The sequence below is a fragment of the Manduca sexta genome, chromosome 28, assembly GCF_014839805.1.
Source record: "Manduca sexta isolate Smith_Timp_Sample1 chromosome 28, JHU_Msex_v1.0, whole genome shotgun sequence".
Lineage (NCBI taxonomy): Eukaryota > Metazoa > Arthropoda > Insecta > Lepidoptera > Sphingidae > Manduca > Manduca sexta.
Window position 1 is genome coordinate 16,858,873 of NC_051142.1, and position 16,767 is coordinate 16,875,639.

General features: G+C 38.0%; 1 protein-coding gene across 15 annotated transcripts in view; it reads right to left on the minus strand.

The window, feature by feature from the left end:
- Positions 1-16,767, minus strand: part of LOC115456183 (mitogen-activated protein kinase-binding protein 1) — a 98,809-nt gene that overhangs the window by 13,634 nt on the left and 68,408 nt on the right. For 9 of the 15 annotated variants that reach the window (XM_037444587.1, XM_037444575.1, XM_037444580.1 and 6 more), the window contains exons 6-29: positions 16,613-16,717; positions 16,145-16,255; positions 15,591-15,773; positions 14,924-15,084; positions 14,305-14,440; positions 13,747-13,902; positions 13,445-13,560; positions 13,026-13,266; positions 12,508-12,642; positions 12,194-12,304; positions 12,027-12,116; positions 11,671-11,801; positions 11,336-11,464; positions 10,975-11,097; positions 10,212-10,339; positions 9,709-9,809; positions 8,310-8,426; positions 6,907-6,996; positions 5,813-5,937; positions 5,088-5,235; positions 4,268-4,390; positions 3,060-3,207; positions 2,530-2,711; positions 2,158-2,284 (exon numbers count right to left, since the gene is read on the minus strand). In XM_037444587.1, the coding sequence (XP_037300484.1) occupies positions 2,158-2,284; positions 2,530-2,711; positions 3,060-3,207; positions 4,268-4,390; positions 5,088-5,235; positions 5,813-5,937; positions 6,907-6,996; positions 8,310-8,426; positions 9,709-9,809; positions 10,212-10,339; positions 10,975-11,097; positions 11,336-11,464; positions 11,671-11,801; positions 12,027-12,116; positions 12,194-12,304; positions 12,508-12,642; positions 13,026-13,266; positions 13,445-13,560; positions 13,747-13,902; positions 14,305-14,440; positions 14,924-15,084; positions 15,591-15,773; positions 16,145-16,255; positions 16,613-16,717 (3,217 nt within the window). The remainder of the gene's footprint in view (positions 1-2,157; positions 2,285-2,529; positions 2,712-3,059; positions 3,208-4,267; positions 4,391-5,087; positions 5,236-5,812; positions 5,938-6,906; positions 6,997-8,309; positions 8,427-9,708; positions 9,810-10,211; positions 10,340-10,974; positions 11,098-11,335; positions 11,465-11,670; positions 11,802-12,026; positions 12,117-12,193; positions 12,305-12,507; positions 12,643-13,025; positions 13,267-13,444; positions 13,561-13,746; positions 13,903-14,304; positions 14,441-14,923; positions 15,085-15,590; positions 15,774-16,144; positions 16,256-16,612; positions 16,718-16,767) is intronic. The other 6 variants (XM_037444576.1, XM_037444588.1, XM_037444586.1 and 3 more) reach the window with 6 other exon arrangements.

The following is a 16,767-nucleotide window of genomic DNA, read 5'->3' on the forward strand; positions in this document are numbered from 1 at the left end:
TTCTGGGTATCGCGTTGCATTTCTGTTGTCTTTTGGGGCGTGCACCTTCAAATAACATTTCTAAAGGAGCACTCTTTGTACATTCAGAATCATCGGAGAGCACGCTCTCTAAAGAATTGCAATTAGTTTTTGATAGTTGATTATCATTATCCAAAAACATATCATCTGACAAAACAGACTCCTGACTACAACTGGACTTCATGTATTTCTTCTGGTTTAAGAAGAAACTAGCACTACTGTGTCTATGATTTTCTAAATACTCCTCGTCGTTAATGTTTTCAAAGGAACAATTTTGAGAATCAACCAGATTGTATCTACTATCAAACTTAGCTTGCTGGAAAGCCACTTCATTGCCATATTTCAAAAATATCTCATTAGAAACACTAGAACAATTAGAATTGTCGCTTAGAACCGATTCGTTGGATCTAGTGATGCATCGTTTAGTCAATACACTTTGACATCTATACATATTGTAATTATTGACATTTTCATCCAATTCCTCAAGGTTTGATGGCATATTGCGAGGTAGAGTGGAACTCTTCTGTCCTATATACGCTGGTTTCACAGGGACCGCTGGTTTTTCATACGTTCCGTATATTTCATAGTTAGAAATGGCGCGTCGAGGCAAACTTCTATTATGCTTCTTGCATACCTTCTTGGAATACAATTTATTCTTACAACTAGCATCTTGACTCAAACTACAATCTTCTAAAGAGTCGGAAGAAAAATTACCATCCTCTTTTTCTTCCTTAGTCGGTTGTAAATCTAAATCGTTTTGGTTATTTGGTTCGTATTCGTCCAAGTCGCCGTATTTCTTAGTTATTTCGGCTATCATACGTTCTGTGTCGCTTTTTATTGTATCCACTATACTTTTACCACTATCTTTAAGATTTCTGTTATCAATACCAACAAAAAAGCTCAATGAATTCCTCTTCTTAGTGTCCAATGAGTTTGTATTTTGCTTTTTCGGACCTTCGTTTTGATTCTGACTCTGAGGTACTTTATCAGCCCATTTACATTCCTCTGACACGGGAGAAACAGGACATGACTTATAATTCTTGAAAATGCTTCTAGCGTTAGGTTTAGGCATTTTCGGTTGAGGTTTATCGACATCTTTAGTAAGATTTAAATGGAAATTTCTCGGCGGGACCTTTGGCGGCTCTTTCTCTGGAAAGAGTCTATTGAAGACTTTCGACTGCACCGGCTTGGTCATATCTATAGTGAAGGCTAAAGCCTGTTTTTGAACCTGCTCTTTGAACATAGGTTTTGTGTAAGGAGCATAATTCATATTCCTTTTATCGTTCATATTTGGTATATTACTTTGTGATGGTAAGTACGGTTTAGTATTTTCCACATAATCTGGTAGTCTATGGTTCAAGTTCGCGGGGATGGCGTAAGGGTTTTTATTTCTATAGTCTTGGTTCAAATTCTGATACGGGTTAAGACTGTCGAAATAGTTAGAATTTAGGCTGTCCAAGGTGTCCTCCGGGAGAGGGTTAGGTAATCCTGGTCAGCGTTAGTGGGGGAAATTGATAATTTGTTAGTAATGCTCTTATTGTATATTAGATTTAATAATAACTTATAAACGTTTGTCTTGCTAATTAATTTTAATATTAAAATTATCAATATTATGCATGAAAACATTTATAAGTGTGATAAACATCATAATAATTAATACGGAATGTTTTAAAAAAAAGTCAAAAGCAATTTGGAATAAAAATGACAGCTTTTGACTTTTTTGTAGAGAAGCATTCACGTGATTTATAAATTATATACTTTTCTACTTCTTTAAAAAATCATTATAATGTTACACTTTGGAAGTATTATTACAAAATGCTTGACATATATTATAGAGAGCGGACTCGTGATCACCCAACTTTGTTTGGATGTGAGACCAAATCTTGCGTGTTCCGCACCTTGAGACAATGGTATGTCTCGCCTCGGCTCATCCCGACAAACTTAACATCGCCCTTAGGGTAAAGTGGCGTGCACCAAACAAAATTTTATCTACAAATTTGTATTCTTACTTGGACGATATTATTATTCATAGATGATTAAATATTTGTTAGCGATTTGAAAGGCGATGAACTATGACATATTGTTATACCACGTAAATGCTTCATTTCCATTGATAGAAAAAACGCTTACTGAACTTACCATAAGGCCTGCTATTGCTCGGTATCGCCATAGACACGGGACGAGCTCTGCGAGAGTTGTCCTTCTCTGGTATGTACGAGAGGTCTGTCGTGGATTGACTCGACTTCAGATTCGACCGGAACGCCACCTATAGAGATGGTAGAGGAATTAAACTTAAATGTTTTGTTAGAAATGAGAATATAAATATAAATATTACATGTATTTAACCTATTGTATTTCTGCTTGACGACCATTGCAAAAATTAGGGAAACGAACGGTGTACTGCAATATCTTGTGGTTCTAAATTTGTATACATATTATTTATTAGAGTATTTGATTATTTAGCTTGCAACATATTTGATTAGATTATAATTAGTAAATAAAGTGTCTCACGCTTTCAAGCTGTCTCCTGGTCTCGAGTATCCTGCGGTTGAGCTCCTCGCGGCGGCGCGCGGCCTCGGGGTCGAGCGGCTTGCTGCGCGGCGCGGGGGAGGGCGCGGGCGCGGGGCCGGCGCCGGGCGCGGCGCGCGGCGCGGGCGCACGCGACAGGTGCTGCGCCGACAGCGACGTGTGGCCTGACACACACACACACACATAAATCATTCCTGCTGCCCGGTCTAGACATCTTTGTAAGAGTACTATTTTCTACGCCGTCCTGAGGCTGATAATGATAATCACAAAAAACTTACTACAAAAATTAAAATGAGTTTAACAACAAACTTGATGTATGCCGAATTTTTTGACAATACAAAATTTTCTAATACTCTTAAGCACAGTTTTAATATTGGGATAATCCTACTTTGTTCTATGCACACTTCCCTTCATATCAATAAAGTCATTACCTTAAACATCCCTTTTAAAATCTCACCAATGTTATACTCTTTTATTTTCGTACGTTTGTAAAAAAAAGCCAAAACACTCACCTCCAGTAAGTGTTGTGTCCATCTCGACCCCACTCAGACTGTCGAATGCTGATTTTATATATTTCTCTCTCCGTCCAGCGGTGTCTATCGACTCGCAAGACCCTGATAGAGGGTTGCGGTCCGCATTGTCGCCCGACGGCGTTGATACCTGATAAAGGAAATTATCAATTAAATACCATGTAATATGGAGAACTATTCTACCCTGGTAATCGATACAGTGGTAAGTAAGCAGGCAGTTCTGCTCTCTTACATGGTTATTTAGATTATCTTATCGTTCTTACTGCTGTTTACATAGATTTACGGAACCTTAGGAAGAAAGTTCGTTCAGAATAGATTTCAAATCAGTAATAAAAAAGACTTGTCCGCCTTTGACTTACTGCCCACTCGATTACCACGGCAGTATGGCAGTATACAAATATTAACAAATTTCGTTTCGGAGAACAAAAACAAACATAGTACAATATGTCACATATTATGATATAGGCCATTTAACATCTTATACCGACTGTGGTTAACACGAGTCATAACGAACGTATTTCCGATCACAACACAAAGAACTTACAAACATTTAAAACTTTTTCATGACCCTCAGTTCCAACTTATGCGAATCTTTGATAACCAAAACATATCAAAGCTTTATGATATGGCTATTGAAGGCAGCTATCTCGACCACTTTGATATATACTGACCATTAAGGATCTGCTTCATAATAATGGATAAAGACATTAGACACAAACTTACAAAAACAAATCGATACACAAATTAAAAGGACCAAAGACTTTGTCAAACCAACAGAGGGACAGACCCAGTATCACCTCTGAATGCTTTATAAAAATTCAAGACATCACTCTTATTTATTCCTGGAATAGGGACTTTTGAAAAAAATGTGTTATTTAAACAAAACACACACACATAATCAAAGGGTGAATAAACAGACAATCTGAAATTATCTAAACTCTCCAAAATAACTTTACCTAGAATAAAGACTCAAAACCGTCCAGGGCCTCTTTTTGCTGAATAAATCTCTATCATATAACTTTGTTATTTACATTTGCTAATAAAAATAAATACATAATTTCAATTTCCAAAAAATTCAATGAGAAGACTGATATCTACTAGAATCCAAACGAAATCACAATCTTTCACACAGAAACATACCGACACAAACCATTTCCCACTTATTCGTACCATCTGCCATAACTACCTACTTGCCGCCATTTCGGTCCCCGCCCCTTCGAGGTATATCTAGGAGCCGGGGTTGGACCGCAGCCCTGTTGGGAAACATCAAGCTTGGCAGAGTTGAGCGGTTGTTTAAGTTCATTCTCGTCCAGCTGCAGGTTAAGTAATGACAGACTCGGACTTATTTGGCAACCAGAATTTTGTAACTTACGCAGTTTGGCATACGGTTGAAATTACTAAGTGGAAAAAAGGGCATATAGCTTTGGATCGTCTTTATCGTCGAATCAATTTAAACCGCATCTTAAAATGGAAAAAATTAATTTTTATAAAGCTAAACTGTGATTTATAAATATCGATTTAATTACTCTGAGCAAAAAAGCCATTACTAAATTATCTGTTTTGCTTGCCTTTTCTTGCGAAACCGAAATTTCCAACTCCATTTTTTGATATCACTAAGTAAATGATTATCGGAAAAAGCAACAAGTGGTACCGAAAATTCCGACTATTACTTCGCACTAAGACTTCCTTAAAGTAGATATTACGCTCTCTTAGACATAAGGGGACCTAACTCAAAAAAGACGATTTGTGGGAATTATAAATAAAAAAAGGTTTGAAAACAATATAAAAGGCTGTGACTTGGCAGTGGCGCCATAAGGGAGAATCTGTTTCTATTTTACAATTTTGTCTTCTTCTCCTCATAGGTTTATAGAGCATACTCTGGAAGGTGGGTTTTTTAACAAAATCAAAAAGTATATAAATTTTGAGTTAGGTCACTTAGTTCTAAGGGTGCGATATCTCACAGCTTATCTAACATCAAGCTATTTGAAGATGTTAATGCAAGTCGTGTACCTCGTCATCGTCGGAGTCGTGTCCGGAGCCGCTGAGCGAGGTGGCGGCGGCGGGCAGCTCCAGGCGCGGCGACTCCGCCTTCCACCTCTTCGAGCGGCGCACGGACTGCCGAAGCTCCTCGGCGTCCATCGCGTTCACCATGAACTCTCTGCCAACAAGAAGCTCAATAAGCGAAACATAACTAACCTAGATTTATTAATCAGTGATTATAATGGCCATTATGTGAATTTGCTATACAAAACAAGGCATTCCTTGCTTCGCATTTCATTCAATTTTAGGTACATAATTTAATTAAAAAAAAGTTCGTGCCGTCATCAAGACGTCTTACCAACCAATGGTCTCTCTCCTCTCCTACAAGTGCCACAACAGTATTTTCCTAAATCGTTCCAGCCTTTACAAAAACTTTAACTTATCGAAATAATAATAATATCAGCTCTGTTGTACTGTCCCACTACTGGGCACGGGCCTCCTCTACTACTGAGGGGTTAGGCCTTAGTCCACCACACTGGCCTTGTGCGGATTGCTAGACTTCACACACCTTCAAAATTCCTATAAATAACTTTTAAGGTATGCAGGTTTTCTCAAGATGTTTTTCTTCGCCGTTAAAGCAAATGATAATTCACAAAGAATTTACATATAAATTAAGAAAAGTCAGAGCTGTCGAAATTAACACCTAGAAATCCTGCGCTGATCTGAGCTCATAAAGTGGTGTAGATGGAACTTACCCAGGCGTCTCGTCATCATTATTGCCAGGGTAGTAAGTGGGTCTGTTGCCTCGCTCCGACGAGGACGTCCGTTCCCCGTCAGATATGTCTTCGATGTCACCGTCGTGTTCCGTCGACTCTTGGTCCTGCAACGAATGAGTTGTTGAATGAGTTATATGACAAGGAATGAACGAATGGATACCTCACAGATGAATGATGTTATAATCTATCTATCAATATGCTTTTATATCAGTTTTTTTATAAATAAATGAAAAATAATAAAAAAGCTTTATATACGTGTTATGAATTTAGATAACAAAATAAATAATATGCATTCATACACCAAACAGTCATTTGATCTAGATCATTCTCTTTGAAAACAAAATGCTTGAATGAAGTTAACAGCTATAAATAATATTATTAATTGTTCATGAACGTCTGTACATAAACGACTATTAGGTGTACACTGTGTTTGGTGGGAGCCAAAGAATTATGGATCATATGTAAATATCGATATCTGTGATGGAACTACCAAATAACATTTGAATGAAAAAATGTAATATATTAATCAAATTAATATATTAGATATAATAATGAAATTTATAAAACACGTATTAATGTTGTTTATTTTCTAAGTTTAAATAATCATACAATAAATATAATAATTACTATTTATTCAACCAACACAGATAATTAACGATTTTTCCAATTATATTTTTGTTTACTTGATCCAAAATTCTTTGACACAAGACTAAAAAGAGTTGGCGCATTCTGTTAACACACATATAGCAATGGCGAATTAATTTGTTTGTATGTAGTGGTATGCTGACTAAATAATAAACAAGATTTAATAATTCACTTCCTGTAACGAATTAATTTTATTATAATACATTTTTTGCATGTATTTTTTAGAACTTCACATACGATTTAAATACTTATACAGTATACACACTGGTCTGATGGACGCCTATCCATAAATAATAGCAATAACAATTTTCTTTGGAAATCCAAATGACTACACTTACCACTACATACTTTTATACTCGTCATACTAAACCTATAGTCTATGCTATCATACGCAACCCTTTACCAGCAGTTTATTATAAATATCGAACCTCATATTTAAAACTGCCAAGTGACGAATCGTCAGTGTGGTGTCGACTCCGTGGGTCCACGATTCGATTCTTGGACAAGTTTAATGTCACCTATTGTGAACAACATAAAGGAAATTAACAAAACAAACTTAAAATTTTGATAAGACAGGTCGAGCCGTGCTGTTGGGAGAAAATCATTGAGGATTTGTTTTAAAATGATATATTGTAACAGGCTAGTATTCGACTACAAATGTCCAAGCCGACCCCTTTGGATTGCTTGATGATGAACATTTTTTAACATCAATATCATTGACAATTTCAAATTATTACCTTTATATCTATCTAGTATTCTATAGTTTTTTTTAATTATAGTAAATTAAAAATGTATGGAAACTTTTTTTATTATCACCAATGAAAACTCAAACACAAAAAATTCAAATGTTCTATAATCATTCATTTTTGATAAATATATGTAACATAAATATCAGATGGCTAGAGTGGGGATTTTGCCCTCCAATGTACCCATATTCGTATATCAATTATACATGTCACATGTAGACCAGAGATGACAACGCGGCTCGACCGATTTTTATAAAATCCCCAAAAAATAAATAAAACTTAATGATAAACAAAAAAACAAGCAGTGCATAACTTAAGCATAAAGCATACTTATTAAAAGCTTAATATATTTTTACAGCCGCTTCGCATTTACTGCATGGTGACACAAACAGCTTAAAACAAGCAAACTAGTTTTTTCTTTATACAAATAAATAAGTCTAAAGCAAATCACTAACAAGACGGTAAGCGACGATATTCAACTGCCCCAATGTAAATTAATAACATTATTTTCACCACGATTCCCTCACAATAACAGTAACAATGCCACTAATTTGGTTTTTTCTATTGCAGTAGGCATGCTTTTTGCGTTCTACGGCAAACTTCATTACAATATGCAAACGTGTCGTAATGTATTAAAAACTATGACAACTACTCCGAGATCTACAACCAACGAAGGAAGAGTAATCCTTTTTTTGACTTTTTGATTGACAAATTTTATCTACCATTACCATGTTTTACACTGACTCTTTGCAGTATTGAATTTAAATGGGAAATAACTACAATGTAATTTTTTTTAAAAGTACTAAAAAAAGAACCGCCTAAAGTGAATTATAAGGGGACGCAGGCCATAATCTAATTACTTCTGTTATAATCAATTTTAATATATGAACATATAAAAAAACACAGATGATATGATGTTCTGAAAAATATTGACAGCGTAGCACACATCACAAGTAGCACACACAAGCAGTGACGTAACGTGCAACAAACTGTTGCATGTACCATGGTGCGATTGTAGCCTTGTAACAAAACATAACAAAACGTAACAAAATGCAACAAAAAAAAAATAAAAAAAACAACAAAACCTTCTCGACCCTCGGCGATATAGTCAATATATCGTACGTCTTTCGTATGGTCGCGTCAAAATTGCGAAACAACGCCTCGACGCGCGGCAGTTGGGACAGATTCAGCGATTTCGGCCGCTAGTGTAACAGCACCGCAACCAATCAGTTACAGGGTAGACAGGGGTGTAGACGGTACAAGTTTTAATAATGCTGAATAATTATAATCGTAATGATAAGTAACGGAACCAATACCGAATATTTTTTGTTATACAGTGCAAAATAATATAGAATGCTTAAGAAAACTGAAGTTAAGCGATTAATAACTAAAACAAAAAAAATGATATAAAATAATACTTGTACCGTCCACAAGGAAAGGAAAAATATACACAAAAAAATAAACCATATAAGTAAAAATATTAATAAAAAAAAAAGAAAAAATTAAATTGATCGGAAAACCTTCTATTCTTAGCATAACATTCCCGTAATATGTTTCTGATATACCTTAATCATATTTAGCGAATATACCAATAATGTTCCTATATAAGAAAAAACAATTGTTGTTACAAGGAAATTTTCCGATCAATGACAATTAACATGTTGTGCACGCATAAACCTCCACCACAAACCAAAACCATTTGTGAGTGATTACACAAGGACATATGATTATTACATAGATATCATTGTTTACATAGACCAGTGTGGTCAATAAAACGCGTCTAATTCGACGATTTTTCCGCTTGTAAGTGCATTAGCTACACCTCAGCCTACCTCTTCAGGGACAATAGCGGAAATATTTCTTCTATCGGAAGTTATTTTTTCCAACTTTTAATTTCGATTTTTAAATAAAACAGAATTGCCGTTTTTTGTATTAAGTTCTAAGCTGTTAATCATTAGATTAACACCTTAGAACTCAACGTACAATGTGTTCATGGTTATGTAAACAATTATATCTAATTTATTAACATTTATACATTGTCATGGCTGTGTTGAAATGACAATTTTTATTATTTTAAAACCATTAAGAAGGTAGTAACTAAAATCGTCAATAATTGAGTTGACACACTGTATGAAAGGCAATTACAATCAACAAATCAATTAAAAAAAAAATACATTTCTATATAGCGGAATTTAATTTTTCTGTTTACAGTATACAAATTTTAATCTTAAGCGTGGTTTGGCTAGAAAGAAAGTCAATCATAAAAGCAAAATATTAAATAAATATGGGGCGATTTTACCCAAGCCACTCTATTCACAGAAATTTAATTAAGAATAAAACAAAACTCTATTTACAACTCTTCTTAATATGCATACCTACACCAACCCCCCTCCCTCCGCCCCGTAACAAACATTTCAACACAGCCACTCCCCCACTCCCCCACTACCCCACTACAGTACTAGCAGACTTTTACAGTACGCATACCTGCTTCCCCATCGGTTGGTCTTTTCTTTTTTCAATAAATCGTGTGTCGGTGCCACTGTCTAACGAACTGTCTTTGGAGCCGTCGGAGTCGACGCGTTTTTCTAGAAAAAAATAAATACATTATCAATAATGAAAATGCAACTTAGAAGCTGAAATAAGTGATGATTCTATGATGGTCAGAATTACCACTAGTCATACAGCATTGTACACTACAGGCATTGTAGATCTCATAGTCACTAAAAAACAAAGTGCAAAGTAAAATAACATTTTTGCGGTTACAATTTTATATTATTGATTAGGTGATATTCGTAGAGGTTCAAATTTCATTTTTTCCTCCTTAAAGTTTAGCAATGCCCTTCAAAGTACTGTGAGTACATTTTACTAATGGGCGACGATGATCACTCACTATCGGACGATCTCGCTTTCTTCAGCTATAAAATAAACTAGCATTTTTTAGGCTAACCGCACACTAGTTTAAATAAATAAGCAATAAAATATGGAACCTGGTGCGGGGTTGATTCTGGTGGCCCACTTGCCCCTGGCGGGCGGGTCGGGCGCGGGGGACTCGGGCGCCGCCAGCTCGTCGCCGAGGCTCTTCTTGGCCCACGATGGCAGCCGCCCTATTCGTAGTCTACAAGTACAACAAAAGGTATACATGTTCAATTACTTTAATATTGACTGAACAGAAATATCTTTTGTTACTGGGAATTTTTGTCCGATATGGCCATCAGCTCGCCCCATAGGGGCCGTTAAGTATTACGTAACGCAATTTGGAAGGGTGGGGGGCCATGTAAAACGTTAAGATGCATTACAGCCGCGGGAGGGGGGGGGGGTTCAAACAACACGTTATTTCACATTGGATTTTTTTATTTTAAAACAATAACAAAGGTATTTGAGCGATTTTCCGTTACTTTGCGAAATTCCGGAAAATCGCTAAAATACCTTCCGGTAATTTTAGAATTAGATAACTTTTTTTTGGCGTACAGGAAAACGTTACGGCGCGTTACATAGGGGGGTGGCAGGGTCAAAAATCTTCAAAAATTGCGTTACGTTTTACTTGAACGACCCCTAATACATCGTGGGAAATACACACGGCGAAAAGTGGGTGCACTAGTTCACACCTTTGCCTACCCTATTAAGGATAAAAAGCTTGAATAAGTGTATGTAGGTACAATATTAGCAAACAATTATTTCAAAATTCAAATATGAAAGAAGACACTGTTTGCTTTCATTTTTCTCTATCACACAATATGTTACAATACTCACGTGTAGTCAGGTACTTGCGGCGCTGTGAACTTGTCGGGCGGCAGGTCCCGTGGCGGCGAGCCCCACTGAGACTCGCTCTCGCTCTCCAATCCCGATGTACCATTGCTAGCGCCTGACACTTTCCTATACGCAACATTACATTTATAAATGTAATTCTCAATAAATAAAATGAAGCTTGCGGTGTTTCGAATATAACTAATCGAAGAAAAGACAGATCGTTATATATAACCTATTACAATTCCAAATCATGTATATATCAAGCCTAGTTCAGTACATAATCTTTATGAATAGAAGCAATAATTTAAATGAGTCGTGTGCAATATGAACACAGTACAATATAGTGTGTACAGCGTGTACTCACTTGCCCTGCCGGATGGCCTGCTGCGCGAGGCGCGCGCGCATGGTGACGACCATGTCGTGCGGCACGCGCCACACGAAGATGCAGCCGTCGCCAGACCCCGACACCAGGTACTGGCAGTCCGGCGTGAACCTGACAATACATCCACAATTAGTTATGACATGTTAAAGTAATTTTAAATTGAGTTTTATATATTTTTAAAGAATCTTTAAAATAGCGAGTAAAAAAATAACTAATTAAAATTATAATAGACAAGTTAAAACTCCTAATCGGATTATTTTACAGATGAAGCTGTGGACAAGAGCATTATTCTCAGTGTTATATTTCTTAATACTCACTTAAGCCCAGTTACAATTTCTGAATGTCCAAACATGGTCGCCATGCACTCGCCCGAGTAGTAATCGTAAACGCTCAGAATCTTGTCCGTACTTGAGGTCGCGAGGTATATGCCGCTGTTGTCAAGCGCCACCTGGTGATACAAAAAGCATTACTTTAACAATAGTCACCGCCCCTGATGGTTAGTATAGGTAACACTCAATGTAATTGTTAGAGAAAAAATTGTGCAGCAAAATAATTATAATTTCGGTCCGTTTTAACGAATGTAAGCCATTTGATCAGAAGAAGTCTCTAAGCCAGGTTACTTTGAACAGTCATAATTCAAACGTTACGTATCACCAAACTATATAATACAGACCTTGATAAGTGTCCCGTCTTCAGCGGTGGTGCCTCTGAAAGTCTTCGTATGCCTGCCGTGAGCCGCACTGTACACTCTTACGTTACGATCCTGCAATACAATCAATAGTAAGCTTTATTCCCTCGTCCTAGAACTCTTATCTATGAAATTTAAACAATAAAACAAACCTGACAAGCGGTTAGTATGTGTCTGCCGCCAGCGTCGACTTCCATGTCGTACAACGTGGTCCGACCCGAAACGTTCTGACCCCTGGCGAACTGATAACTGCCGTCTTGCGTCTGTAATTAAATCTCTAATTAACTCTGTAATTAAGAAATCACACTGTTATACGCCACGCCAGGACACATTTAATTTATGAGTTGTGATGAAAAAGGAATTATCTTAAACGAGCCTTGACGGACATTTAATCCTACCCTACTATTATCGAGTGCGTATGCGCACATACAACAAACACGATCATTACATAACCGTCGTCACTCACAGATCTCAACTGCCTGAAGAGTATAGTCTTGTCGGCGCCGCACGAGACCATCTGCAGTCCGCCGCTGGACATGATGAACCGCACCGCCGTGATGGACGACGAGTGCTCGTCCAGCGTCTGCAGGATCTGGTAGCCCTGGAAAGAACAATCAATGTTTAGTTATTTAAGTAAATAACTCGAGATGGTTAGCATTGCGATTGAACTATAAATTTTTACTTTCAAATATTACGTAGTGGAGTACTAGGCTCGTCGCTTTAAGACATTGAATGATATAAGTCACACTGCCATTAACTTATACTGGCTACGATGTCACACAAATCAGAATACTACAATATTTTACATTGCTTCTTAGGGTAGAAAATATCAATAGTACCTACTAGAGATATTTTATATGAGATCCACCTAGTACCTAGCTCTCAGGTTTCTAGCATACGCAAGAAAATATATGTGCTACCGACGCACCAGGTGTTTCTAAAGTTGGTGCGTCCTACACATTGGGCACTGCCGCATCTACTTACATTATCCACATTGAAGACGTGTATGAGCCGATCCCTGGACGCCGAGGCCAGCAGCCTCGGCCCCGAGGGCGGCGAGTACTCGAGCGCCAGCACCTCGGCGTCGTGAGCCTCCAGCGTGTGGAGCAGCGTGGCGGTGGCGGCGGCCGAGCTGTCGGCGGCGGCCTGTAGCGCGTGCACCCACACGTTGCCGGCGCGGTCGCCCGCCGCCACGTGCCGCCCGTCCGGGGATGCGCGCACGCATCTGGAATTAAACATTAGAAATTAAATATAAAATCAACTATTTAAAATGTTATTTCTTTAGTATCTGTACTATAAAACGCAAAATAAAACAATTTTCGTGTATTATCGTAGTATTAAATGACGCGTGCCATTTCCTGTGTCGAGCGCAACTTAATTAATTACGAGACGTATTCACTCACCTGACTCCGATTTTGTCGTCGTATGATTTCGCTTTGTCCTTGTCATTCGTGGCCGTGAGATCGACGTCCTTCAAAAACTTCAATTCGGGGTCTATGTACAATACTTTGTTTAATTCCTGAAAGTGAAAACATCGGAATGATTGGCGATGGTAAACATTGAAAAAAAAATTAATATTTACAGTGGTATTATGTAAATAGCACCACCTCAATAAAACCAATCTTATTATGTGTAGACAGAGTTTACTTTGCTCTTTAAACCGTACAATGACGTCACGTCACCGTACGTCATCGTTTAAACTCACGTTGCTGTATATGTTCTGCGGCTGCGGCGTCGCCAGCCTCCAGAGCCTGACGGTGTCGTCGCTGGAACACGTTATGAAGGTACCGCCGGACGCCGACACCATATCCACCCCCCATATACACGCCGAGTGGTATAGCGCGGAGTGGGATTTCCCCACCTGTGAAGACGAGCATGGTATTAAAAGTCGGCGATAAATATCGATAATTTGAGCTAGAGTAAGCAATATTGTGTAGTTAAATTATCGACAAATTATTTTGCTTACTCATAATATATAATGTCGACCATTGTACGCTCGATTAAAAGCGTCTCAAATTAATAGCATAATCAAAATGTGTTTTATTTTAAATTTAATTGAATCTTAATCTGGCTTGCACGACAATTTACTGAATGTTCAACACTAAACACATTTAAAATCTCGTGCTATCACTGTTATACATTAGGAGTTCAAGAAGATAGCAACATGATTAAAATTTATTTATCGTTAATCAAATTTAGTCATTGTGGATACTAGTTTTTAGACCATTTTCCTATACACCAACACACCTATACACCCACTCACCCGCTTTATATCCCTGACGTCCCACACGTAAAGGCTGTGGTCATTGTAGACGGCCGTCAGCTTGTGGTTTCGTTCGTCGTACGTCAGCGCCACCGCGTCCGGATACCGGGCTTGCGACGGCTGACGGAACATGTGACTGCGGAAAGAAATATTAATATTAAATATTTGAATGTTAATAAGAAGTAAACTTAGTAACCGCTGAAAGTACTTGTATAAAATTTGGTACATGAATAAACAATATCCTAAATTAACATACTGGTTCCTTTTCATCTTAGAAATTTCCTACCGTGGGACATTTTTAACTGATTTTTTAAATAGGCAACACGTTTGTCACACGTGGCGCTATGAATTGCTACAGTGTTTTAGGATTTTTTGCAGTGAGAAAGAGCTTTCACGGGGGCGAAGTCGCCAGCAACATCTAGTCAATTATAAAATTGGTCTAACATTGCTCTATCAACATCACTGAGAGCCATACACGCCTCTCTTGTGCATAGTCACATTTGATTATAAGAGGGGCTATTTCATCGATCTTTATTGAAGTAGTGCGATTCCTTTCAAAATCGCCATAATAGAGACAAAGCCAGTTCCAGTATTGGGATAGATTAGTTGAAGTACTGACCTAATATTGACCCCTTGCGCAACGTCGACCCCTAGATAATGCGTTCGTGGCAGCGTAGTGATGTACTGCAACGTGTCCGGAGCGAAACACCGCACTATGCCTTCGGCGCAACCCACGAATATGTAGTTAGAGCCTATCGCCATGCAGTTAGCTGATGTTGTCTGAAAAAAGATTAAATTATTTTTTGTGTTACTCGTTAATTATAAGTAGTCGGTATCTCTGTACTTTATTTGTGCAAGTCGCGACAAACTAAAAATTACTCAATGTTTTTATCGACAAAATACAGCCCTCTCGTTTGTAATCTAGTTAGTGAATGCTCATCAACAGATGTCGCTACGTTCACTCCGTTCTTAAAAAAAATAAATAACTAGATGGCGCTACCGATCCTAGTCTTATGTTTAAACCGTCAAAACAATATTCCAGAAGTAACCACCAGTAATAACACATTCGTCGCTGTATATTAGAAATCCCATTATAGTGACCCAAGTTCTTGTTCTGGGTTCAGCCTGTCATGTATAACCGGTTTCAAACAGGGCGGCGTATTTTATCAACTGGCGAGGGATAATCGTCTCTCGTCAGTCCATTGACCATCAGATGTAGTGGAGTGACTTTTCAGTGACCGTGTAAAAAAGAATTCGCTCACAAGATGTCAGAATATGGTCCGTACCCTCAACTCAACCCATTTGTCGAGCAGCCGCCGGCTGTTGAACTCGCAGAGCAGGCCGCCGCGCGTGATCGCGTACGTGCTGTCCGCGGCGAGCCCGCGCCCGCACACCACGTCGCAGAACTCGTTGTCCTTCTGCTCGCCGAGGATCGCCGACCGGCCCATCAGCGGCACGGGCTCTTTGAACTGGAACGAAGCAGAAAATAATGAGATATTTTATGGATGTTGAAGTGGTCTTGAAACTATGAACAACAGCAGCAAGAGCTATTTGAAAGATTCTTTAAAAAGCAACCATAGAATTTTAAGCGAAGATAGCTCAACTACTAGTAACGCTCTGTCGTGGTATTCCTTTTTGGTATCCATCCATAAAGTTAAAAATATGTAACAACAATATTTCATCGAATCGGCTCAATGACTGACAGCAAACACGGCACTTGGTTTAGCTGTCCATAGCGACTATAATAATATTATTACTTCGACTGCTTCGAAATTTCGAGCGCGTTGAATATCACAGTCGAAATATAGAATAATATGTCTATCTTTGATGACGCACTCACCTTAGCATTTCTGGAATACTCCAGGTACCAGAACTTGACATGCCTGAACCCGACTGTGACGAAGTAGTTTCCATTCTCCGAAAAACTAACTGCTTTCACACGTGATGATACCTGCAATGTATAATAGACCAATTAATGTTTTTAATCGATACAAATTTTAATAATAATCAATACTAATCCTCTATCTTTTAACATGCTTCCAACCCCAGACGTTACTTTAACAGCTATCACAGGACTCATTCAAAATTTTACAAAGTATACGCTGAGCTATGCGCTGCACCCCTTTTAGTACACATTGTGGTTCAGACCGAGTCCCAGATTCCAGTATATATTTCATGAATGGAACTTCGTTTAGTAAACGTTTTATATCGAATCATTTAGTATGTTTTACCTATAACATAAATACTAAGCATACCAATAAGTACATTTTATCTAAACTATAAATACCAAAAATTTCGTATGGTTTACCTTATTACTGGCCAATTTGAGGTTCGCCCGCCAGTCCCACACATTAACGATCATGTCATGCTGCGAACCGACGGACACCAGGTACTTTGACGACGTGGAAAATGCCTGAGAACAATAAACAAAAAATTAAAAAGAAAACGAAATAAAAATCTTGT